This window comes from Cornus florida, unplaced genomic scaffold (assembly GCF_030987335.1).
Source record: "Cornus florida cultivar Cherokee Brave unplaced genomic scaffold, ASM3098733v1 CherokeeBrave_3.0.0_Hap2_Chr05, whole genome shotgun sequence".
Taxonomy (NCBI): Eukaryota; Viridiplantae; Streptophyta; class Magnoliopsida; order Cornales; family Cornaceae; genus Cornus; species Cornus florida.
The window spans coordinates 85,614,499-85,640,795 of record NW_026775575.1 but is presented as its reverse complement, the minus strand read 5'-3'; the positions used below and the strand labels follow the sequence as shown (position 1 = coordinate 85,640,795).

Sequence of the window (26,297 nt, the reverse complement as noted above, 5' to 3'; positions counted from 1 at the left end):
TACCCCATGTGAACCTGCCTAACCGTTTCCTTCAAACTCACCCTGTAATCGGCCCATATATCAAACCGAACTTCTTCTCTACATTCAAAGCTTATCATGTTATCATATTTTCAGCCCAACAACAATTCAGGTCTCAACCCAAATTCATTGCTTAGTCCAAATTTAATACCGCATACTTCCAGTCCAATGTCTTTACTGTCCAAATATCAAAATGGGTGTCGACAAATATGTGGTAGCTTTTAGGCTTTAGCAATATTTAATCCGGTACACTTTGATTTTAAACAATACAATGGGGCACAGTGGCAAGAGTTGGTATGAGATTGATTGTGAAGGACGTGGAGCTAACTTCATGTCTGACCAACTAGAGTCATCGGAAAAGGTAAAAAACAAAAAATAAAAAAAATCAGATGTTCGTATCAAATAAATTTAAATTTCGCTAAAACAAATTCTACAAAGTTAGGCGATATATATATATAAAGGTAGATTATGTGGTAGCCCATAGGCTTTAGCAATATTTAATCTGGTACACTTTGATTTTAAACAATACAATGGGGCACAGTGGCAAGAGTTGATATGAGATCGATTGTGAAGGCCGCGGAGCTAACTTCATGTCTGACTAACTAGAGTCGTCGGAAAAAGAAAAAAAACAAAAAATAAAAAAAATCAGATGTCCGTATCAAATAAATTTAAATTTCGCTAAAACAAATTCGACAAAGTAAGGCGGCTTTGTTTACAATTTCACAATGTCCACCTCACTACTTTTCAATGTGATACAAGTCATACAACGTTTTGTTGTGTCATTCAACACTGATTGAATGTTGATTTTTAAGAGCTCATTTTCAAGCTTTACTTTTATTTATCACGTGTTTGGAAAAGACAGTCCTGTAATGCTTTAATATCTCGTTGTATCATGCGGGTGAATTTTTGCTGTCGTGATTTGTGGTGTAGCAGTGCTGATATATTTATTTTAATTTTTAACATATTTATTTCTTTTTAACTCGTTGAAATTGAAAATGATTGAAATAATTAAATATAATATGTTTAAAACAGATATAATGGTGCTAAAAATTTCTAAGCATGATGCTCTACATTGGAAAAAAACAAAAATAGAATGTTATATTTTGACATTTAATTGGTGGAGTGAAATCGGAGGCTAATTCTTACTATCGTTTAAAAAATAATTATAATATCAATAATAATAACCCTTCAACATCCTTGTGTTGAGACAAGCCGTCAAACATGACTTAAGGAAAAAAAAAAATTGTCATTCAGTGAAATATTCACCATGTTTTTTCTTTTTGTATATCTGTATACTACATATTATTCCCTACATTTCAAAATTTTTGTTTATCTTTCTATTGTGAAATATATCAAAATATATGTTCACATTTCAAAAATAGATACGCTATTTTTTTTTTTTTTTAACATTTTTAAATTATCCTTTTAACATTCACCTATTACTAATTACGAAATACTATTTTATATTTTAACAAGAATACTTTAGAAATTCACTCTTATTAATGTAAGGACAATGCTTGTGTCCAACCTGCTGACGTAACCCAATAAATTTAAAATAAATATCCAAAAGTAAATGTTAGGATTAAGTTAGGTAGTGCCCAACTTACGGTAGCAAGTTGGACACAAGCAATTTTCCAAAGTATGTAAAGTCAAACAGGTTGAACTTCAAACTGAATAGGCTGAACTTCAAACTGAATAGGCTGAACTTTCCTAAAACCCAATTTTACTCTCTCTAAAAGTCCAACTAGTTGAACTTTATTTCTAACCGGTTGAACTTTCCTAAATGTGTGGAATTTTAGTTTTTGATAACTTTTTAGTTTCTTGTTTGCACCAAAACTTTTAGAGAAGTCCTTGTCCTTTTTTAAAACATCTTTTAACATTTATTTATTTTTAGATTATTGTTGGAGCGTTTTTAGAGAGATTTTCAGAGAAATTTGATTTTATATTTATGAGAGCACACATGTAAAGACACAAGTGATTTAGGGTGACGTTCTCTATTTGATCTGATATATAGCGAAGATTAATTCAAAGTTCCGTTCAGGAGCATGGTTTGATCTTTGTATGTATCGCATTCAGAATCATACTAAAATATAAATTGTGAGGCATCAAACAAAACATAATAGGATCTAAGGTGGAATGAGAGAGGTGGAAATCCATGCAAACTCAAGAGAGAGAAAGAATATAGCAATGTACAAATATACCATTGACTCTCTTAGTGAAGGTGTGGAATGTGGGGAACATATGGATTTGAGAGAGCTCTCGATGTGTAAGAGGTTACTAGCTTCCTCATTTCTTGCTCTACCCCTCTTGGCCTTAAAGCTTTTCCTTATATAAGCCAAGGGGGAGGCTCGATGATGTCATCATGTAACATCACATATGAATTAATAATTGAAAGAGATAAATATCACAAATAATTATAAAGCAATACTAATTAAGATATGATTAATTTGTTCGGGAGTCAAAATGGTATTTATCTCTCTACAAGTTAGGTTGAGTGTCGACTCGGCGGATCCTGAATTTCAACCACCAAACCAAGTACCTCCTCGGATCCCATGTAAACCTGAGTTCTGCTCATAACTCAGGTCTTCAAATCTTCGATCTTCTATTCAAGTTTTATATGCTGATGACATGATAACTTTGACCGTTGACCATAAAATGTAGGCTATTGTTGCTAATGTGGAGTAGCCCGTTGATCGTTAATTTGATCAAGTTATGTGAGCCATTGTTGATGTTGTGGTGTTTGCCATGTGGACTCGGGTATACTTACACCCATAATCTTCGACTACACATTCAAATAAAGTTTAGAGGAGTTTTCAATCGTACTACGAATGAGTGAGACCACTTGCAGAATGCTCAATATCTATAGCAATCCATTTACAAGGATTAAGGGAGTAGGCCTGAAATCTAGAATGTTCGGACGGGAAAATCACAAAGCCAGAGAGATGTTCAACAATTAGTTTTTGGTAGGATGAGTGTGTGTGAGCTCGAATCAGAGTTCATTATATTTTGCTTCAAAGATAACATATTATTTCGCTCGAGACTGTGAAAGTTTTAGTAGTTCATTTGAGTTTGTCAAATATCTTCCAACAATGATTCTTATGCTAGAAATATGTGGTGTTATCTCTCAAATTTTATTTACTTTATTTATTGTCTTGTGAGTTTAATTTTTATTTTATTGCAATAAAATTAAAATAATTTAAAAATCAAATAAATGAGCAAGTAAAACATGTTCAACCTTCTAAATTAACTTTAAATTAAACTTCCATTCCACATAACTGGTATATGTTTTTGAACATAAACGTATGACTATTTTCATAATCATAATTTTGTATAACTTCTTGAAATGACCACGTTCAGTCATACACGGGCCAAGATGATATTGTTCAAATATAGCATCAAATTTGACTTTTTGCTATTAAATGACCACGTCAAGTCGGAGCTCAATTTTTAGATGGAAGCCACCAAACTAAAACTCACTTTACTCGGTTCATTGGCAAACAAAACAAAATACGAGTAATTGTAAGAATGTATTTTGTAATTTCTTACAATTAAGGGAGTAACCTCCCACCCCCAACACCCAAAGAAAAAAAAAGTACACGTACAAACTCTCACAATAGGTAACTTCAGTTCTGAGGTCTGCTTACTAAGACAGCTTTCAAGAATTGAAGTTTACCATTTTTTCCTGTCTTGTATGTGTCGTTATTGGTTCAATTATGATAGAGAATACCCGATTCTTTGATCTTGAATCTGGAGCTCCATGCCCATCTCCATATTGGTACGTGCATTGGGCAATTCTAGCAAGGTTAATAGCTGCTTCAGTAAACGGTTCTCCGAATTGAGAATCAGCTACTCGAGCTTCGTTCATCTTCTTCCATGTCTCCTCCATTAAATTGATCATGTGTTGGCGGGCATCTTCCTCACAAAGCCCACTTTCACACATGTAACACAGTATTGAACTCGCTGTTTCACCTCTCTCTAACTCGGCCTACACAAAATTATTTGAGAGGGGCGGTCTTGAACAAAATAAATAAATAAAATATTTTCAAACCAGGGGAGTGTTTTACCTACCTTTGAAGTACCCAAATCATTGCAAAGTCGAAAAATCACAGATGGCCATTGTAAAAGTTCATGGTAATTTTCTATGCAGTCCATAGCCTCCTTTGTGATATTTCGGCTCATCAAAAAATAGGCATGAATTAGTATAAGCACCCCAGAAACTGAACGCCATCCATTCTCAAAATAGGAGTCGAATGTTGGAGTGTATTTGGTGTGACACCACTTTGCCTCTATTAAGAATGCTTTGCATAAATCCGCCCACTGTTATAGATGAAGAGAAAACAAGATGAATCTATATAAAACAAATAAAACCTATTAAATATAAATTTTTAGTAGTAGACAACAAGAATATACTGTAACATAAAATCTAAAAAAACTTCATTTTATAGTTGGGCGGTCACATCTAATTGACATCAACATGTGCACATATATATATACCGCTTTTGTTAAATGTGGAATGATGTTCACTCCTTGTTCTTTAAGAGTGTCATAAGCCATTTCATTGACAGTATTGTAGAGAGCAAGGAAGCACAACTTCATATAGTCTGGAAGGGTTTCCAAAGAATTAATGTCCCATCTAATACACCATTTCAAAAAGCAAAACAATGAAATTTGTAGGCATTAGTAAATCGATCTTGAACGTACGTAAAAATAATGGATCTAAGCGATTCTTTTGCAGTGCAAACCTCTCAACGGCATCTGTAAAAAGGTCTAGTTCATCTAAAGATCCATAAACATCATAGACATCGTCGATGGTAGTTATCAGTGCTGTGACTTTTGTTAACCCTTTGCGGCAATTACTGAATTGAGGTTCAAAGACCATTCCAACGGACCAAAAAAGGCATTCCATCAACCTGTCCCTTACGAAACTCAACTCATTTGCCAGACCGACCCCCTTCCACCACCTAATACATATAGATAGAAGGAAGAAACGGAGAGGGAGACAAAAAACAATTAACATGAGATGAGATCATTAAAATTGATACTAAACAGTTAGATATAGCAAGTAATTAAAATGGCATCTAAGAAAAATGATTGGAGACAGAAAATTTATGTGGCCAACCAATTCTTATTGAATTAAGGCAAGGATATGATTATGATGATTATAGAGTTTGAGCATGATCTTAGTTAAAAAATTGTATATATATATTTAGTAATTATCTTTAAGTTCATAAGCACTTGATCTTACCTTGACATATCTTTAAGTTCACTTTGGTGTGTTAACTGCACCATGTTGAAATCCAACTTAGCAAGTTCAAGTAGCAAGCAGTGATTTGCATCTTCCCTTTTACTGTATGAATCAATATACCACCTAGCTTCCAACCTCGGCACCCTATGGTGCAATGGAAGCTCCAATGCGTGATTTACTTGTTCTTTAAAGTTTGAGTCCATGTTTTCATTGAGGTTCTTGAGATGCAAGCTTGTGAATGCTTTGGCATCATCCAAGATGCTTTCTCCTCCAAAAGCAAGATATGAAGCTTCATACAAGCTCAATAATCCCTTTACATCCTCGCACAGGCACGCCATGAAATCACCTTTGGAATTCTTGAATCTCTTAAATACTTCTGCATGTCTCACCGAAATATTATCTTATCAAATAACAAGCTTGTCAGGATGAACAAATTGTTAGGCCAAGAAGTAAAATGATAGGCCAAGAAGATGCCTCATCTGTAACTTTTATAGGGGTTGGAATTTTTACAAAAAAAGAATGAGTACCATGAGAGACCTCATAACCATGTTGTCTGAGGAGCCTGAAGCTGAGGGCAGTAGCATGAAGACTCTTCTCTGTTGTACCATTAGATCTTATTCTGTCAAGGGCTTTCTTTATATTGACGTCGAGACGATAGCCCAGGCCTAACCTTTGAATGTCATCAATCAGTTCAAGCACTGTCAATGGCCTTGCATCTTCTTCATCAAGCATAATTCTCACCTCCTCTTCCAGCTTTTTTGCCATTTCCTTGTATACTTCTTCATCCTGCATGAATTATGTTGAAAAAAAAAAAAATGGGGCATGAATTCTTAAATTAATACCCACCCAAATGTACACAGTGCTAATGAGTTAGTTTTATGTACATCATTTGATAAACACAAACGTACTGTTTCACAATTAAGTTATATTTTGGAGCACTGAATCAGGGTCTTCAAATTGGAGTAAATTTAGTCCAATTTCAAGATACCGATTTGCTGCTCTCAAATGCAACATTTAAATCACATACCTCATGATAATTTTTTAGGGAGTTCACAAAATCATAACTCCAAATGGTGGGTTGGTAATTGGCGGATCGTCGCCCGGATGTGGCTGGTTGGGAAGAAGCTTGTGAGATAGCTGAGCATTGAAGTTGCCAGAACTTCTTATGAGTGGCATTAAGAGGCTTGTGTGGGATAGAATGTTTGGGTAGAGTATATGTTAAAGGCTTGTGTGGGATAGAATATGGCACAGTGTTGAAGTGTTGGAGTGCCATTTTCTGTAGAAGTAGTTTGGTGCAAACTGATATGCAATGTTAACCCTATATATAGAGCTTGTATACTGGAGTAGACAAGACACTGCCATGCATTTTGGCGTAATCAAGTGGAGAAATTGTGATTAAAAATCCAGTTGATCACGAAATTATTATGTAACATATGAACCACTGAGATGGCTTGTCGCATTTTTTCTTAGCTTTTGAGGTTTTGTTTTTGTTACTGGACCTACCTTGAGACGTCGCTTGTCCCAAAACGTGACAGAAATCTTTTTTCCTTTTCTTTTTTAGGGAAGAAAAAAGAGAGAGAGTATATATAGGATTAAAATCACAAAATCTCCCCGTATTATTAAAATTGTGCATAAAACTCTTTGTAGAATTAAAAACCCCTCACTAAAAAAATTATCAAATTCCTTTATATCCATGACCGATCAGTTATCTTGGTTGTAAAATAACAAAATTGACCTTATTATTTAATGTCAAATTAAAATACTGAAAATTATTATTTTAAAATTTTACAAAAATAATAAAGGACCATTAAATAATGTTAAATTACAAAATTGTTTAAAATTACAAAAATTATTTTAAAGTTTTATTATCAGCATTGTAATGTAAAAGGAAATAGCAAAGTCATTTTTACCATTTCACAACCAAGTTAACGAGTCACTGATATGGGGGTAACTTGATAAATTTTTTTAGTTCAGTAAGTTTTTCAATTCTATTAGGGTTTTATGCACAATTTTAAAAGTATAAGGGGGGTCTTGTAAATTTAACCCATTTATATTAGGTCATTTTAATATAAAGCTTGGCAAAAATATACATTAGCTTCTTAGTTGTCATTATTAATTGGCTTCAATAATAACTATATAAACTTGTGTTTTTAATTTATTATCTTGTGGACGAGAGACTATTTAATAACTTGGTTGGATTGGGATTTATAATTTTTTTTAAGAGTTTAGTACAAAAAACACCCTCACTATATTCAGGATGTGTAAGAATCCCTGTTATTTCAATTTGTGCAAATAAGGACATTATGTCAATTAAGAAATAAAAATATCTAAAATACCCCCATAAAAAGAATAAAAAAAGGAATAAAAGTATAAATAAATAATAAATAAATAAAATGTTTTCTCTTCTCTATTTTGCTCCCTGTTTCATATTTTATTATGATCTGGGGACATTTTTTCTATTAAATTTTATATAAGCCTCAATTTACTCTCTCTCTCTGATATATATATATATATATATATATATATATATATATATATATATAATTTAAATGGTAAAATGAATCAAAATTATAAATTGGAAGAGCTGTTCCAAAAGGACCCAACAAATTCTATGTCAATTTAGCAATTAAAATGTCTAAAATACCCCCATAAAAAGAATAAATAAATAATAAATAAATAAAATGTTTTCTCTTCTCTATTTTTCTCCCTGTTTCATATTTTATTATGATCTGGGGACATTTTTTCTATTAAATCTTATATAAGCCTCAATTTACTCTCTCTCTCTCTCTCAATCTACATTTTCCCGGCACCACCACCACTACCCCTCTGTTTCTCTAACACCCAAATACCCATCCATATCAATTGATTAATTAACACCAAAAAAAAATAAAATAAAATTAAGAAGAAAGAAATTTGTTTGGACCGAAGCGGATCCGTAACTTCAATCTTGCCCCATTATTTTACAAGTCAATCTGCAATGCCAATGGTACGTGTTCACGTTGTAAACCCAATTCTTTATAAAACTTCATATTTAATAATTCTTCTCAAAATTTCTCATCAAATTCTTTAATTCTAATCCCAATTTGTTAAAGCACTGGGTTCGGTCTTCGGAGGTACTATTGTAGAGAGAGAAAGATAGTGGACAGGAGAGATAGAGATCAGAGTTACAATGTGTGTGTATATATATAATTGTTGCTTAGAGGGATATTTTTGCACATCTTGTATATATTGAGGGAGTTTTTCACATCTAATTTTATTTTTTATTTTTTATTAAAGATCATAAATAATTTAAATAAAAAATCATTAAACAAATTACACTTCTAACCAATTTAATAAACAAGTCATGAGGGCCAAGATAATTAATTTCGATGTGACGTAACTTTTTCTATCAATCCCTAATCACCTTGGGAGCCCACCTCGCTCTCTCTCTCTCTCTCTCTCTCTCTCTCTCACCCCACCACTGAATCAGTTTATCAGAGCGGCCAAGAAGAATTCAGACTAGCCGGCCCTTTTAATTCTTTCCGTACATTTTTATTTTCTTTTAACAAAAAGGTGTTGAACTTTCTTAGTATCGGTTCATATCTCATATCCGGGTTCTTATGGTTATGTAAACAACTTGATAATAATAATATTATTATAATTATAATAATAATTATTATATGTGTATAATATATATATATATATATATATATATATATATATATAATCTTGCGGATGTGATCAGTATAATGATAGATTTTATAGGGTGTAATTCTTGTTAGAAATTCATAGAGTAGGAGCACTACTTAATTACTGATAGGTCGGCAGGCTAAAACTTAAATTCAATTTGAAAGAACAATATTTATAAAATAAATTTTACATGTGGAAGGATGAAAGTTTTTTTCTCGCAACCCAATTAGTTTTTATCCAAAAAAGTTCCCTCCCTTCTATACTATGAAAGTGGTGAAATAGAAAGCAAACAAAGATGCAATAGAGTAGTTTTTTTTTATTTTATTTTATTTTATTTTTTTTTTGTTTTAACAAGGCACTTTTAATATTAATATTATTTACTCATTGTTTACTAACGGAAAAATCTAAAAATAGAATCAATCCCTAACATATTTTAAAAAATGGACTAATATCAAAATCTATACAAAAGGATAGGACCCAGGTAAAAAAAAAAAAAACCCTTAATATTTCACTAATGTATCCTTAAACATATAAATTAAATTAATAAAAATTAGAATATATATATATATATATATATATTAGAATATATATATATATATAAATTAGAATACATGATAAGAATAATAAATTATTTTAAAATTATCCAACATATATCCATTTTCTCTCTCATCTTTCTCTAATTAACCTGATAATTCGATGGAATTGGATAATCGATTAACTAAACAAATCAAATTTAAATTATGGCAGATTCAATTTGATTATAATTCAATCCAACATAATATAACATAGGGTCAAGTATAGAAAATACTCATAATGTATACTTTATTTAGTACTTTTATCCCTATTTTAAAAAGTGTGCTAAAAATACTCCTATTCTTATAAAATTATACGAAAATACCCCTCAATCATAAATCTAACATAAAGTAATGTTGTAATACATGTTTTGTCATTTTTCTCTATCAAAAATGCCCAAAAGAGTGTGTGTGTTAATAAGCTCACAGTATAGAGGTGTTATGTGCACATTAATTATATTTAACCTACTTTTAAGGATTTTCTCTCACCTTTTCGAAAAAAATTAAAAATTTAATATAGTTATAAGTTTATATTAAATATATAATTAAAAAAATAAATTAAAGATACTTATTCATTATATATAAACAATATACATTTAATTTTTAAACTTTTAGAATTTGCAATAAATTTATATATATATATATATAATTTATTTACATAGCAACAAATGGGTATTCAATTTTTATTAAAAAAATAAATAAATAATTGGTGTTCAATCACCTACCATAATTATACAATTCAAATCGCGATAAAATTACGTTCTCAATTAAATTTAACAGTTAAGATAAAAAGATTTAAAACAACAACAATTTATAAAGTGCAGAAAACATCCATATAATATGCTTACAGTGCGTATCGCACCCCTTCTGTACTAAATGACTATTTTGTTATTTCATAAAATGATGCATTTTTAAATAATATATAAAATGTGTATATAAGGGCAATTTAGTCAAATTATAATTCAAATGTGTCAAGAAAGATTTATATACACCAAATTAAATATATTATAGAAGTATTTTTTGCACTTGACCATATAACATATAATGTGCTATATATAAATATATTACACATTAATACGATATTCACATATTAACTAAATGTTTTTATCATTATTTATTCTTTTTCTTCCTCCATCTTGTGCATCTAGGTTTTGCTCCTACTAATTAAAATTAGTCGGTAGTCCTTGGTATATCTGGACCACCTGGTAGCAATAATTGTACTACATACAGACACAAGTGCTTGGTATATCTGGACCACCTGGTAGCAATAATTGTACTACATACAGACGCAAGGACTTGCGTGATACACGCGATTTAGTGACTTTTTCAACTTGCGTGGTACACGTGATTTTACAATATGATGATGTACTTAAATCTCATTGAATCTCAATAAAAGTGGCCGCATTTTTATTTTTATTCATAATTTCATTGGTGGATAAGTGGTTGATGGTACAAAAAAAGAAAATTCAGTGACCTAAAAACTATTGATAAACGCAAGAATTAAGAAAGTTTCAAAAAATAAAAAATAGGAATAATTTCAGTGAAACCTTCTTAGATTTGGTCAAATATCACTCTCAAACATTTTTCGAAAATAACTATTACTCACATTACAAACGTTTGTTCCGTTTTTTATCCGCACCCCAAAAGTTAATTGATAGGTGTGTTAGACCACTTTTTATATGTAAAAAGATATTCTTATCCTTTGATTTTGGTTTGACCCACTAAATTATTTTTTTAATGATTTAAATGACATGTTTATCCTCATTTGACTTTAATTTAACTAACTAACCTATTTCTTTAAATATTCAAATGACATGTTTACCCCCCACACACAGACATATATATGACCTAAGTATTATTACTCCATAGTATTCAATAAGCCATATATCAAGTCAGCTGATTCTAATGTTGCCCTAATTTATATATTGTTTGATATATACAGCCAGTAAATTTTCATATAACCATAAATTTTCTACTACAAAGTTAAGCACAAGTAATTTTCTATGTTGTAACAGTATTGAAAACTGAGTACAATTATTAGCAAGTCTAAAAACAATGTACCAAAACCTTATTTTTTGTAAATTTACCAAATTATATATATATATATATATATATATATATATATTGGTAAGAGGAGGCGGCAGGGCAGGCGCAGAAGACAATGGCAACAGGGCAGCGCAAGAGATGATGGTGGGGCGCTGAGGAAACCCAAGTGCAGAGGGTGCCTGAAGAACCACGCCGTGTACGGCTGCAGAGAGCCCATCAGTCACGTCATCGTCAACCGATCTGGGTGCCTTCTTCACCATCGCTTCCGTGCCTAACCGATGTTGTCGTCGTGGGTTGTGATTAGATTTCCCAGAGCAGCAATGAAGATGCGGTGGAGCTCAACTGATCTGGGTGCCTTCATCGCCATCACCTCCGTGCCTAACCGATGCCGTCGTCACAGGTTGCGATTGGATTTGCCGAAACAGCAACGAAGATGCGATGGTGGCGATTTTGATGTTGGCGGAGATGGTGGTTGGAGTTTTCGATTCCACCATTTTTATATTCTTCAAGCTTTTAATGCAAATTAATGAGGCCCGAAATGTGACGACCTTGGTTTTTCAAGCCAGTACGTCCTGTGATGAACCAAAGATTGACCTTGTAGCGGATCCAGATGCGGAAGCAAAAAATAAGATAACGGTCTCTCAAGGCACAACACACCTCTAATACACTTTGCTGACCTTCCATGAGGTCGTGGAACTCAATGAGAACTGACGCGGAAGCAAAAGATCAAAAAAATGACAATTAAGCCCCCAGGGGCAAAATAGTCATTTTACATGAAAATGACGTCCCTAGAATGTATATCATTCCCAAGACACATCCATGACTTCCCATAAAGTCACGGAACTAAAAAAAAAAAAGTAGCGAAAACTGAAAGCAAGAAAAACAGGACAAAAATAGCCTCAAGGGCAAAATAGTTATTTCTGAAAATATGGATTCGGGTACCACCGAGCACACCATTGGAAAGACAACGAAAAACTAATCAAGATGGACTCAAGAATCGCATGATTCAGAGTTCGAACAAAGGAGAAACGGCAAGACGAAAAAAAACGAGTACTTAAGGCTAAAAGGGTAAACTGGTAATTATCCAGGAAGATCCAGGTGTAACCGAATACATCTTTGGAAAGACAGCAAAAAATTAGTCAAGTTCAAAAAAAAATTCACTCAATTTGGAGTCCAGACGAAGGAGAACGAGCAAAAACAAAAATCGACGTTACGACGTCGAGACGAGGCACCACGAGCACCCCACACGCATCCTGACAAGCACCTTGACATGCTAGGGGAAGAAAAAGATTCAGCCAGAATTGAGAGCTGAAATGAGGTCCGAAACGAATTTTTCTGGAAAAACACAGAGAAGAAACCTCTCTAAAATTCAGTTTTCTACTCGACTCTGCAAAAGGAAACGAAAAAAACTCACTGCAAAATCCAAACAATGCCCCTAGATCAGAAGAGGTCAAGAGGGCCAAAAAGTTGCTACAGTAACTGTACACATCTGAGAGCAAAAACGGGCTATCAAACGAATTTTTCTAGAAAAACACGAAGAAGAAACCCCTCCCGAAATCAAATTTTCTACCCATCCACGCCAAAAAAAATGAAAAAAACACATTGTGAAATGGCCAAAATGCCCCTAGATCAGTAAAAGCTTAAAAACTCAAAAAATGCAACTTTGCACCAAGTATGCATTTGACTCTAAATGCATTTCTAGGTAGAAACGAATGTGCACGCAAGTGTAATAAATGATTCTAAACGCGCGGGAATGGTCCGCAACTCCTAAGAAGTCCAGACTCAAAATTCAACCCCCCGACGGCCAAAAATGATAAAAATGAACTTAGAATCGAAATTTTGAAATCCAAAAATATGAAATGGAGTCAAATTACCGTTTGACCCTTGGTCACACTTCGTACATGATTAATTAGACTCTATGTAAGAATAAAAACGGAATTCCCACACCCGATGCAAAAGTAATGAAGTAATGACTTATGAATTTTTAAGGTTTTCATAATATTTCATAAAATCAAGAATTACATAGGATACAAGATACATGTCATTGGCCTTCGGTGTGATACCCCCTAATTTTGGAACACGGATTGATCAAGTCCGCGCACAAAATCAAGGGATATCAAAACAATTTAAGTATTTAACAAGCACAAAATACAAAGATGAATAATAAAGAATAAATAAAAATCTACAGTGCATAAATCCATTAATAATTACTGAAGTAAAAATATCTTACTTTGAAATAAAAATAGAAGGAATGGATAAGTCCTCCAGTTGCGGATCCTCAACTTTGAGACTTGAATTTCAAATAACCTGAAAAATAAATCGTGGGTTAAACCCTACGAGCAAGTTCACTCTACCAGACCTCTGAAAACCAATAAGTAGATCATCTCTGATCAAAACCAAACTTAATAAAATTTTAAATTTACTAAACAATGATACGCATGTCTATATATAATTATATATACTATACTAATCACATCCATTAATAGGTTTATTAAATTTCCATACCTATTAAATAATTATTAAAATAATATTCATACCTAGACCAATCTACCAATTCATTTTATAAAAACTCATTTGACCTTAATCCCATCCTAGTCAGTTGTTTAATCACTTAAACAACAAATTATAATAAAAGAAATACTCTATTTAATCCCAACCCGATAATGATTTTAATTGTTTAAATCACATATCCAAAATTCAAGTTTTGACAAATCATCCACGTCTTCCCCAATATTATTTTATTAATGTAAAATAATACACTAACCAATAAGTACTAAACTATTCTCATTTAAGAATATCTAACCCTAATCCAATCCATACATACAACAACCATAGATGATATTTTAATCATCTAACACATAACAACGTAATTATGCTTTGGCAAATCAACCATGCCATTGTAAATATTTTTATTTATATATTGGCAATTCAACCATGCCTCCATAAGTATATTTATTTATACATTGGCAATTCAACCATGCCTCCGTGTATGTATATTTATACATTGGCAATTCAACCATGCCTCCACAGGTATATTTATTCATACATTTAATTAGCAATTCATCCATGCTTTCCATATATGTATTCTATTCATACAAATATTTAGGTAATATATTTAATCATTTGACAATTCATCCATGCCCACACTTTAACCATGAATTAACTTTAAAATTAACAATACGCTAAATCATACATAGCCATCACATGCATATTATACGCATATCATTAATTTAACAACCAGCCTATTAAGATATGCCAAATAAGAATGATAATATTAATCATCTTAAATGATTTATATATATATATATACTTACACATATGTTATTTAATGTATATATGTGTTTAACACCTTCTTTAATAATCCTTGATTATTTAAAATCAATATACATACATACATACATATATATATATATATATATATATATATATTCATCCTTCCATACAACTCATAGACAAATTAAACTATAATTTCACATATATAAATAATTATATATATATATATATATATATATATATATATATATATATATATATATATACACTTCCTTCCATAACAAATTATTAATTTATTATATTTACACAAATTAGTGCAACTAAATATGTCAGAAATAGTTTCCTTTAAATACTCCATATTGGTTTAAATAGTTTTCCGACACTTTCTCACTAAAACATAAATATCTCCTAGTAGGATGGGAATCTGATAATGAAATTGGTACCATTGGAAAGAAGACGAAAAATCCTTGAATTTGAGCTCAAGAATGACCCAATTTCGATTTAAAATGACTAAGTTATGACCGTTTTAATTTCTAGTGTCGAATTAGGCCAACATAGTTTCCCACGCGCGCCCACGTGCTTACTATGCACTTGCACGCGCTGGATTCAAGCCTCCTTGTGTGCTGGTATTGGCTAAGCTCTTTCAGCTACCGTGAGCTCACCACACTGAATCCATCACTTCCTTTATGCCGCATCCAATGGTCATAAATGAGTGCGCAAATGAACACGCTCACACTAGATTATTTTCTATTAACTATAATAGATCTAAGGTCCAGATCAGCGAGTGCACCATCTTCTCATGGTCTGCAATACACCAAATAATCTCATAGTTGACCAGACCACTTCTATGGTCCAGATACACATGCGCACCAAAGTTTTATGCGCCGCGATGCACCATATCAATTCACATAAGTTTAATTAATCAAATGGCCCTAATTGGCGTATACACCCTATTATCCTACACCGCGCCGCACTGGATCAATTCTTTATTGTGCCGCCGCTCCACATGCGCCAGTTACCTAGTATATATATAATTATTTTCCTAACAAATAATAGGAAAATAAATCCTAATAAATTCCTAAAAATATCAGAAAAATTCCAGAAAATTACAGAACAATTCTAGAAAATAAAGAAACCATAATTAACTCTCTTGGGTCACAAATCCACCTATAGATTGATTTTAAAATATACATAACACCTATATATATCAATTAAAATCCAATAATCTAAAAATCAAATATAATAGTTTATACTTTTTAATTATTCCGATCTAACCATAATTTTTAAACAAATAAATTTAATTAAAGCCTTGATACTCAATGTGAAATCCTTATGAGTTCTAAGAGGAAAGTTAGAGAAAACTCGCCTGAAGGTTTCGAAACGAAACCGACGCTTTAAGCTTTAATTATCTCTTCCAATTCCGACGTCCTCCTTTTCAGATCCGACCTCCTCCTTGTCAGCCCTTCTTCTTCCTCTCTCTCTGTCTGTTTTATTTTTCTAACGTGTAAAACCTTTAACCCTAAAGCCTTATGTGTATTTTTATACACCTTAAATTCCAAATCCTATTCCAACTAGTATTATGAATTAAAATGATAATCTTTAAATAATTTATATCTATAAACATATATATATATAAATATATATTCCTTCCATAATTAACTCATTAGTTAATTAAATCATATATACTTATAAATATCAATAAATATATATCTATATATATATCTTTCCATAACAATTATTAATTAATTATATTTATATATAATTATATATATATATATATATATATATATATATAATTGATACAAAAGTGATCATTTAAATAATTAAATAACCACGGACCTTCATTAATTAACCCAATAAGGTTTCATACAAGCCCAAGACCACATCTTTTGGTCCAACTTTCCTTAAGCCCAATCCAATTAATTTAAATAAATAAGATAATTAATTAAATACAGAAATTAAAATAACTAATTACATGAAGCACATAAACAAACAAGAATTTACAACTAGGTCATATAATACCAATAAAATCAACACACCAATAATTCAATCAATAATCAACCACACAAACAATCAATCATCATACATAATCACGAAATATAACTTAATTAAAATAAGATAATTAATCTAGCACTCAATAAAATAAAATAAATCATTGAAAAATAAAATAAAATAATTAATCCTAATTAATAAATCTTTTAAAATTATCGGGGTATTACATTCGGCCTCATCTTATACATGTCGAATACATTACAAAAGATGTACTTATGTACACATTACATAAATGGAATCAATGATACAAGTTTTGACATATAAGGCTACAAAATGACATTTCATGCTAATATTTGCATGAAATGGAAACTTAAAAATTACAAGTCATCCAAGGAATGATGAGTATCACGAACCAAGTCTTAGTACCTGAAAAATGTCCCCGGTAACTTTCAGGTGAGTAACATAAAGCAACTCGTAGGAGATGAGCATACATAGACCTAGCATTTTACAAATTTATCACCTTAAGGTGAAATATGTTAAAGGGGCTCATGCCACCTAACGTCTACGTCAAAGTGAGACTCAGGGAGCATCCCAAGCTACCTTAGAGTATTTCTAGCATAAACCACATCATTCATGCAATTTAAACGACATAAGAGCACTTTGTGTAACGCAACAAGATATAGGTATCCAAAGTTATCAACTTTTAACCTAAAATGTGATAACTACTGAAACGGTTCATGCCACCTAGAATCTAAGTCAAGATGCTTATATAGGATCATTCCTAAGTCATATCAACATGAATCAAGATGTCTATGAAATTGAACAAGGTTGGGATAATCCAAAGAACATGACAAGTTTATAATTTTGCATGAATCGCATTATTAATAAAATTGAACAAGGTTTGGAATAATCCATATAACACGATAAAAAGGGTACTTGAATACAAGGATCACATTATCAATGCAATTAACATGTTTGGAACATTCCAATTAACACGACAAGAATAATACATGAAATCAAGAATAAAGCATAATATTTATGCAATTAACAAGATTGGAGCATTTCACATAACACGACAAGTTTTAAATTTTTAAGGAATAGCGACTTGAAATTTAAAGAGTGAAATCAACCAATGTGGATACTCGGATATCGTCCGGATTAAAACCGTACTCTTGTAATAACTTTAGGGCTATTAACCCATGGGTACTGATGAACGCTTAAATGTGACGCATTTTAGCACCTAAGCGAGGGTATTTTAGTTCATTCATCTATCTTTATTTTGCCGTTTTAGTACTTATTTGTATTTTTGTCTATTTCAGGTCAATAAGGTTCAAACGGGCTAAAAATGAAGTTTTATAGCCTTTTTGGAGTTAAGCAAAGGTTCTTAGAAGATTTCAGACAAATTTGGAAAAAGGTCAAAAATGCTGAAAATTTTGATCGATCGAACCCTGTTCATTCGATCGATCGAAAATTGCTGGCAGCGAGTTGTTTTATTTCCGCGCGCCCGATTTCTACCTACCACATAGTTGCGGGTTTAGATATTTTTGGAGCTATATTTCTAACTTAGTGACTAAGAAAATGACTTTATATTTCAAGGAAATTGAACCATTTTGTAAGAGAGCTTTTTATCATTTTATTTTTACATTGTAATTTTATTTTCTCTCTAGAAAAGTTAAAAATTAGGGTTGGAAGAAAATAAAAGAGTGGAGGCACCAAGAACACATCTAAACATCTACACACACACTCTTTCTCTAGAATTCAATAAAGAAAAAGATGAAGAAGATGGAGCCATGTTTGGGGATTACCCTTGAGGGTTCCAAGATCACATCTACCTCTTCCATGATTGGCTAGACTTCTCTTTGGGACTTGGATGAGCCCCAAGTTTGTAATCTAAACCTCTATCTTTTTCATACTTTTTGGGGAATGATATCTTGTGATTAGTGTTCTAGCCTTGTGAATTTAATGAATCTTGGTATATTTCTATAATTTTTATGGTTTAATTCTTCCTATTAATTCTCTAGTTTATTTACATGTCTATGTGTGATTAAATTGGGAATTATTTCTCACATGATTCATATGGTTTAATTCTTCCTATTGATTCTCTTTGTGATTACATGTTGTCTTATGTGTGATTATTTGGGAATTGATCTTTACACTAGTTTTTTTTTATATTAATTACATGTCTATGTGTGGTTGATTGAGAATCTAGTGATGGCCAGACATGATTTTTATTAGATGGGTTTGTCAATTAATTTAATGGATTATACTTATACTTGATGGGTTGTTCTACAATTTAATTCATGTTTGTAGGTAGGTAGACAATCTTTACTTGATTTGATTTTTCATAGCTTATTATTGCAAATTTCATGATTCTCTAGATTGATGTGTGCTACAATTGTGACTAGTTTGATGGATCATGCTTAAAATTGATGGGTTGTGCTACACTTAGTTTATTTGTCAGTTAGGTAAACAATTCATACATGAATTTTATAGTCCATGCTTAATATTGCAATCGGTAGTCACATTTTGTTCACAAGAAGGTTTTCCCCAAATTAGTTGAAAGTGTGTGGTTTGGTGAACGAGCTTGGTGGCAATTCCAATACACCTCAAGTCCTCACTTCTCATCTCTTGAATCCCTATCTCAACTTAGTATATTTTAATTAGTTGAATTTTAGTGTAATCAAATAATCTATCTCTCCTTTGCAATCAATTAATGCATTATAATCTTTATAGACGATCCCTACTCACTATACTTCATTAGTTATAGGAGTGGTTTTTATAAATATAAATTTGACTTTTAAAGGCTTCCTAAACCACAATCATATTTTGACCTTGTGAAGCGACCTCTAGCATTAAAAAGTCAGTTTTCTATCACATAGAAAGATGCTCGTCAAATTTTGGCGCCATTGCCGGGGATTAACGGTTTTGTTAGAATTAGACTAGACAATAGTGTTCATTTGATTGCTTCTATTTTTATTTTATTTTCTATTGTATATGCTTTTATCTTGTTCTTATTATTATTTGTCAATTAGGTACTTGACTACAAGAAAGGCAAACTTTGGAACTTGAAGCAATCATTGGAGCTTAATGTTTAACATTAAATTTTGGAATTGCTTAAGGACCTTTGTGAGCAATTTTTGAAACTCTTGTATTTTAATTATGCACTTCTTTACATGCTTGTGATAGCCCTTGTTGAGGCTAATTATATTGCTTAAATTTTTGTCCAAGCATCGGCCCGTGTAGAGGCTAAATTTTTTTTCTTGTATTTGGATTTTAATTGTGAATGGAGGAATTGTTTGATCCAAGTTTGGGGAGGAATTTCTTCCCTTCACCTTATGCTCCTCCATCATGTTTTAATCCTTATGAGATTGAGCCCAATTTATTTCATGCATCATCATATTATGAACTTGATCACTCTTTTAATCCTTCTTATGACTATTACCTTCCCCTACCATTTTATGAAGAACCAAATCCACCACCGTCTAGGTACTCACCCGGATTTGAAGAAAAAGTGTTAGCTTTACTTAATGTGTATATTTCACAAACTCCACTTATTAATTCTCATTCTCAAATGTTAGCCAAGTTAGAAGCTCAAGTTGAGCAAATTGCAAGTACTCTTTCTCGTCAAGAGGATGAGGATGAGGCAAATGAAAAAATTGCAAGAATTTCAATTTATATAGATGATGATATTTCAATTTATATAGATGATGAGAGTGAGGAGGATGAGACAAGTGAGCTAATGCCTAGCACTCTATCTTGTATAGAGGAGGAAGTGGCAAGTGAGTTGGTGGCTAATCCAATAGAGCATAATATGATTAATGAGGACTTTCCTTGTTTTGATCATGATTTTATCCCATCCATTGCTACTTTAGAGAGTGAGGAGATGTTGACCACTATAGAGGTAGGAGAGGAGGAGGAGGAACTTGTTGAAGAGGGCCTTTCTTCTATTATCTCCAAAGTCCTTCTTGAGACATGCTCTTTTGAAATATATAAAAACTGTGGTTTTGACCTTGAAAACTCCAAAAATGAAAAGAACTTTCTAATGGACTCTTTAGCTAACTTGGAAGGTGAGGAAATGATGATTTTTGAGGAAGAGAAAAAGAATGAAGAGAGGGTGTTTCTTATTAATCCAAATGAGTCTTTGAAAAATAATGCCTCACCAATTATCAAAGTGAATGGTCATTTGAATGTGTTTCAAGAACACAACAAATAGGCAAGCCTAACTATGATTGATTTTGTTTTCAAGATCGTGGATGAAAGGAACGAAATCATCTCTTTCATTTCTTTTCAAGTCATTCTTTTAGATGATGATTTCATTATTGTAAGTGAGGCATTAAATGAGAAAATAGAAAAGAGTGTCAATAAGGATGTTTCATATCCGGTTCGTGATTCGTTCAACTAGTGAATCGACTCAACGTCTTGTTAGAGACGTTAAACACTAGTATTCGTCTTGTTCGACGTCTAAATATGTTCCATTGCACGTCATTGTCAAAAATCAGATTTTTAGACCATATTCATGCATTTTGCGTCCTTAGAAAATTTCTGCCTTTGAAATTTTTTCGAAATTCAGCAATTTGTGCCCAGGCAGTTCGATCGATCGAAGACTTTTTCGATCAATCAAAGCTTATTCCGATCGATTGAAAATGGTTTCAATCGATCGAAAATAATTTCGATCGATCGGAATTGCGTTGGAAATTTTTGATCCCAGGGCAATAATGTTCATGTTTTCGATCGATCATGGCCCAGTTTGATCGATTGAAGTAAATTTCGATCGAACGAAGAAAAAAAAAAAAAAAAAAAAAAAAAAAAAAAAAAAATTCTTTTTGCATCCCTTATTTCCTTGCATTTTCATTCATTGCATGTGCATTTGTTTTATTTTTGTGTGTGTGTACACTTGTTATGTTAAAAAAAAAAAAAATGCAATTTATTTCCTTGCCTTTTCATTCTTTGCATGTTTATTTGTTTTATTTGTGTGTGTGTGTGTATATATGTGTTAGGTCTAAAAAAAAAAAAAAAAAAAAAAATTATTATTATTTTTTTATTATTTCGTTCTTGCATCATTTCTTACTTTTTGTTTTTCATTTCTTTCATTACACATATTCTTTCATTGCATTTTACCTTCTTTATTTTTCTTTTTGTATTTTGTTCATGTATTTTCTTTTTTGTTTTTCTTGCATTTTGTATATACTTGCTTTCATTAAATGAAAAATATAAATAAAAAAATTCACCATTGTGCCCTTATGTATAGTCATATTACTTTCATATTTTTTATTGAGTTTAATCTCATATCTCTCTTTCATCTTGTGCTATATTGCCTTAGAATACTTGATTTACTTATCCTATCACATTCGATATTTGATGTGAATTTGCTTGTGTGGTTATTCAATTAGGTTGTTGATTCCAAGTTTGGGGGTGCACTCTTTCCTAATGGATCACTACCGAGCTTCATGTCTTTACCACCACGGTATATTTTTTCCATCTTTTCCATTGTTCTTATTGCACTTTTAGGACAATGTGCGGTTTGAGTTTGGGGGTAAGGTGACTTTGTTACATTTTACTTAAGTTAGAACTTTAATTGTATGATTGAGATGTGAAATCCTTGTTAGCAATGACTTTGATCTTTTGAGGACCATGATACTTAGAATTTAAAAATTGCTTGACTTGAGGGTCCAATTCTTCTTGTATGCTTTGTGGATGCTATTTAGGAGTAAATTTTTCGAAAGATTGATATCTTGATTGCATTTGTGATCCACATCATCTTGATCTTGTAATTGTTTTGAGATTCACTCTTGTGATACCCCCAGATTCCCGAATGCGAGTTGGCAAGGCCCACGCCCGAATACCCGAGGATATCAATAATAAAATCGGCAATAAACGAATACAGAGTGCAAAAGAATAAAGAAAAATAAATAAAATGCTGACAAGAAACTAAAATGATAATCTAATAATAAACTTCAGAATATATTTTCATTAATTAATAAACTCTTCTGATATAACTGATCCTCCAAAATACAACTCGGGAATCCATACTGTGTGGACCCCTAGAAAATCCAAACTAAACAAATGACAGTAATAACTGTCTAAATCAGGAAACTGAATCATAAAGGAACTCCTATGTAGCATCGGAAGAATGAAGTAGACTGATCCCGCTTAGTACGAACAACCTCTACTTCTGACGAACACCTGAAAAATAAATGATGGGTCATGCCCACAAACAAGTTCTACTCTACTACAGTCTAAGCAGAGATCCAATACACGTATACATCCTAATCAATCCAACAGTAATTAGTAGTCCGTCTATATATATACACACACTAAAGGAACCTCACTAGACTATAGGGTTGTCTCAACCTGAATAGTAGGCAACATGCAAAACGCACATATAGTGAGCATGAGTACCAAGACCTACCAGGGTATACAACTACACTATATCTAGCTACACATCCGTGGCAATATACGAGCCCTAATTACTGATCCTGAGACTCAAGCTCATATCATGACACCATACTTATATATATAAAATCTAGTAACCATCCTATCCAGTATAAATTAATTCTCCATAAGTCATTCAATTTGTTCAGCTGACCTGACTTGAATATAAGTAGGACTTAACATCTTAGTTAATCCATTCCCTTATATAATAAATTAATCCTCCATAAGTCATTGAACTTGTTCAGCTGACCTGACTTGAATATAAGTAAGACTTAACATTTTAGTTAATCCATTCCCTTATATAAAATAGGTAGGACTTAATTGATAAGTTAATCCATCCTTAGAATGCCACCGTCTCATACCGGTGCATTAAACCACACAATCCAACAATTGATGTAACGATTAAGAAAATACATCAAACAATCCAGAAATAACTATGATAATATAATATCAAGTTATCACAAAATAGGAATAACTTATTATTTATTTAAACTTTCTATATCATATGTCATACACAAACTGAATCTTATACATGATGATATTTTATTATACCGTCAAATAAGTATTTTTCATATCCAATTCATCCTACACATTTAATCTCAATTGTTAAAACATTTTAAAAGATTAAATTCATTAGTTTGTTTAAAACATTCAAATAACAAGCATTATTATGATTGAGTCTATTTAAATTTATTTAAACTCAAACCTAGTTCCTAATTAATGTTCAGGAATCCTAGGCATGTTTCTACGTTCCATCATTCCACAGATATGAAAAATACATAATTTAAACATGTAAAAATTCACACCGAAAATCAAATCAAAATCATGAATTTATCAATTCATAACACAAGAACAGATATGAACTACATTCATAAAATCTATGTTCTAATCCAATTAAACATGCATAATTATTTAATTTTATATGTTTAATAAATTTTGGAATTTCCTAGGCATGTACAGAAACACGAATCAAAGTAAAAGAGATAAAAGAAGAACTTGCCTTAAACTTTCAGATCGAAAGTTAAACTTCTTCTTCCTTGATCTTCTCTTTACAGGGTTTTTCTTCTCCTTCCTTCCTTTTCCTCCTTCCTTCTCTAACTCTCTTTCTCTAGAATATATCACATGAATATTTTTAACCGCCTTTTACAACCTATAACTATATATTTATAGGCTAAATAAAATAACCCTAACCCTTTTTCCCAATCCAAGTCAACTTAAAAAAATAATAATAATAAATAAAAATATTAAAAAGGTAAGTAAAATATGTTACGTATATAATTTATGTATATCTTCATTAAATAAATAAATTATACACATCCCATTATTTATTAATGGATTATCCAATAATACCTAAGTTACCATAATATTATAAAGTAACTTAAAACATAACACGTATCAAATCTATATATTTTTTTATTATTTAAATATAAAACATATACATCAGATTAAATATTACTACCCAAGTTACCATAAAAGTAATTAATAAATTACTTTCCCTTTTATATATGTATGTAATATATATTTATATATATATATATATACACACAATTATCCATGGGTAATAATCCGTACTCATCCAACCTCCTATCCAAGTAGTCCATGGGACCCAATTAGTTGGCCTATTACTACTAACCATAACCATAAAAGAAAAATAAAATAAATAATAAAAGAAAAGAAAACATTTAATTTACAATTAATCAAAACACCATTTAAGTACATAATTTAATTAAACAATTAACACATAGACAAATACAAATAACACATAGACACATAATCAAATACTCAAGTAACACTTAATTCAATTAAACCCATAAACAATTAGTCAAATAATCAATTAAATAATTAAAAATTATAATTAAAACAAATAAATAAATACAAAGACTATTCTTTTAAAATTAGGGGTATTACATTCTTCCTCCTGACAAAAGGAATTCCGTCCTCGGAATTCGCCCTTACTTTCTTCTAGTATGCTTGGAAACTGTGAGCGAAAAACATCCTCTTATTCCCAAGTAGACACAACCTTACTATGAGGGCTCCACTTAACTCCAATATACTAAGTGGTATATAGGGTTCCTCTATTATAAGAAACACAATAATTGTGATACCCCTCGATTCTAGAACCACAGGTGATCAAGTCCGGGCACAGATCCGAAGGATACCAGACAATCAATATATAAACAAGCAGGAATAAAACTGAATTAAGAATAAAATAATGTTATGTCGAAAAGAATTCTAATTGTAAAACCTCCAAAAATAAAAGTATTAATATAAATTAACTTTCCAATCCGTACAACTCGGGAATCCAACTAGTGGACCCCTAATAATCTCAACTGATAAAACTTTACAGAATAAAATCCAAAACTAAAACCAAAAAGAAAAATCCTATTTAGTCGGAAGAGTGAATGACTGTATCTGCATCACCACGAACAAGCTCTAAACCTGTTATAGACGATCACCTGAAAAATAAGGGTGGGTCAGGCCCACATGCAAGTTCCATGCCACTACAATCCATACATAAACCCGATACGCAGATACATCCTAGATAGCTCAACAATAGCTAAGATAGTCCATATAGATATAAGTATACACTATAGGACGTTCACCATCCCACATAATCCGTCTCAACCCGAGTAGAACAACCAAGGAAACATCATCAGGCCTGGTTATCAATCCTAGGCGATATACGCACCCTAACCATGATCAGGAGACTCAAGCTCATATCACGACACTTAAGTATATATTTAAAATCTCTTCCTAATACAGAAAAGTAAAGCAACCATCCATTATGTCGTTCAACTGTTTTAGTTGACAGGACATGCATCCATGTAGGAGTCAACTGTTTGAGTTAATCCATTCCATATGTATGAAAGGGGTAGGACTTAGCTTTTTTTTTTTTATCTAATCCATCCCTAATATGTCACCGTCCCATACCGGTACATATAATGCAAATGATCCATCAATGATGCACACATGTTTGAACATTAAATCCATCCGGAAACCAACACAATAGAAATTAGATATTGATAAGATACTATCATGCATCCAGTATA

General features: G+C 31.8%; 1 protein-coding gene across 1 annotated transcript; it reads right to left on the bottom strand.

Annotated features, from left to right (window-relative positions):
* Positions 1-3,472: 3,472 nt before the first annotated feature.
* On the bottom strand, positions 3,473-6,542 carry LOC132307323 (probable terpene synthase 12). The gene is made up of 7 exons (XM_059805043.1): positions 6,291-6,542; positions 5,791-6,049; positions 5,264-5,639; positions 4,761-4,979; positions 4,513-4,651; positions 4,087-4,335; positions 3,473-4,003 (listed from the first exon to the last, which is right to left on the bottom strand). Exons 1-7 carry the CDS (start codon positions 6,534-6,536, stop codon positions 3,674-3,676), a joined length of 1,818 nt encoding a protein of 605 aa, XP_059661026.1. The 5' UTR covers positions 6,537-6,542; the 3' UTR covers positions 3,473-3,673.
* Positions 6,543-26,297: the final 19,755 nt, after the last annotated feature.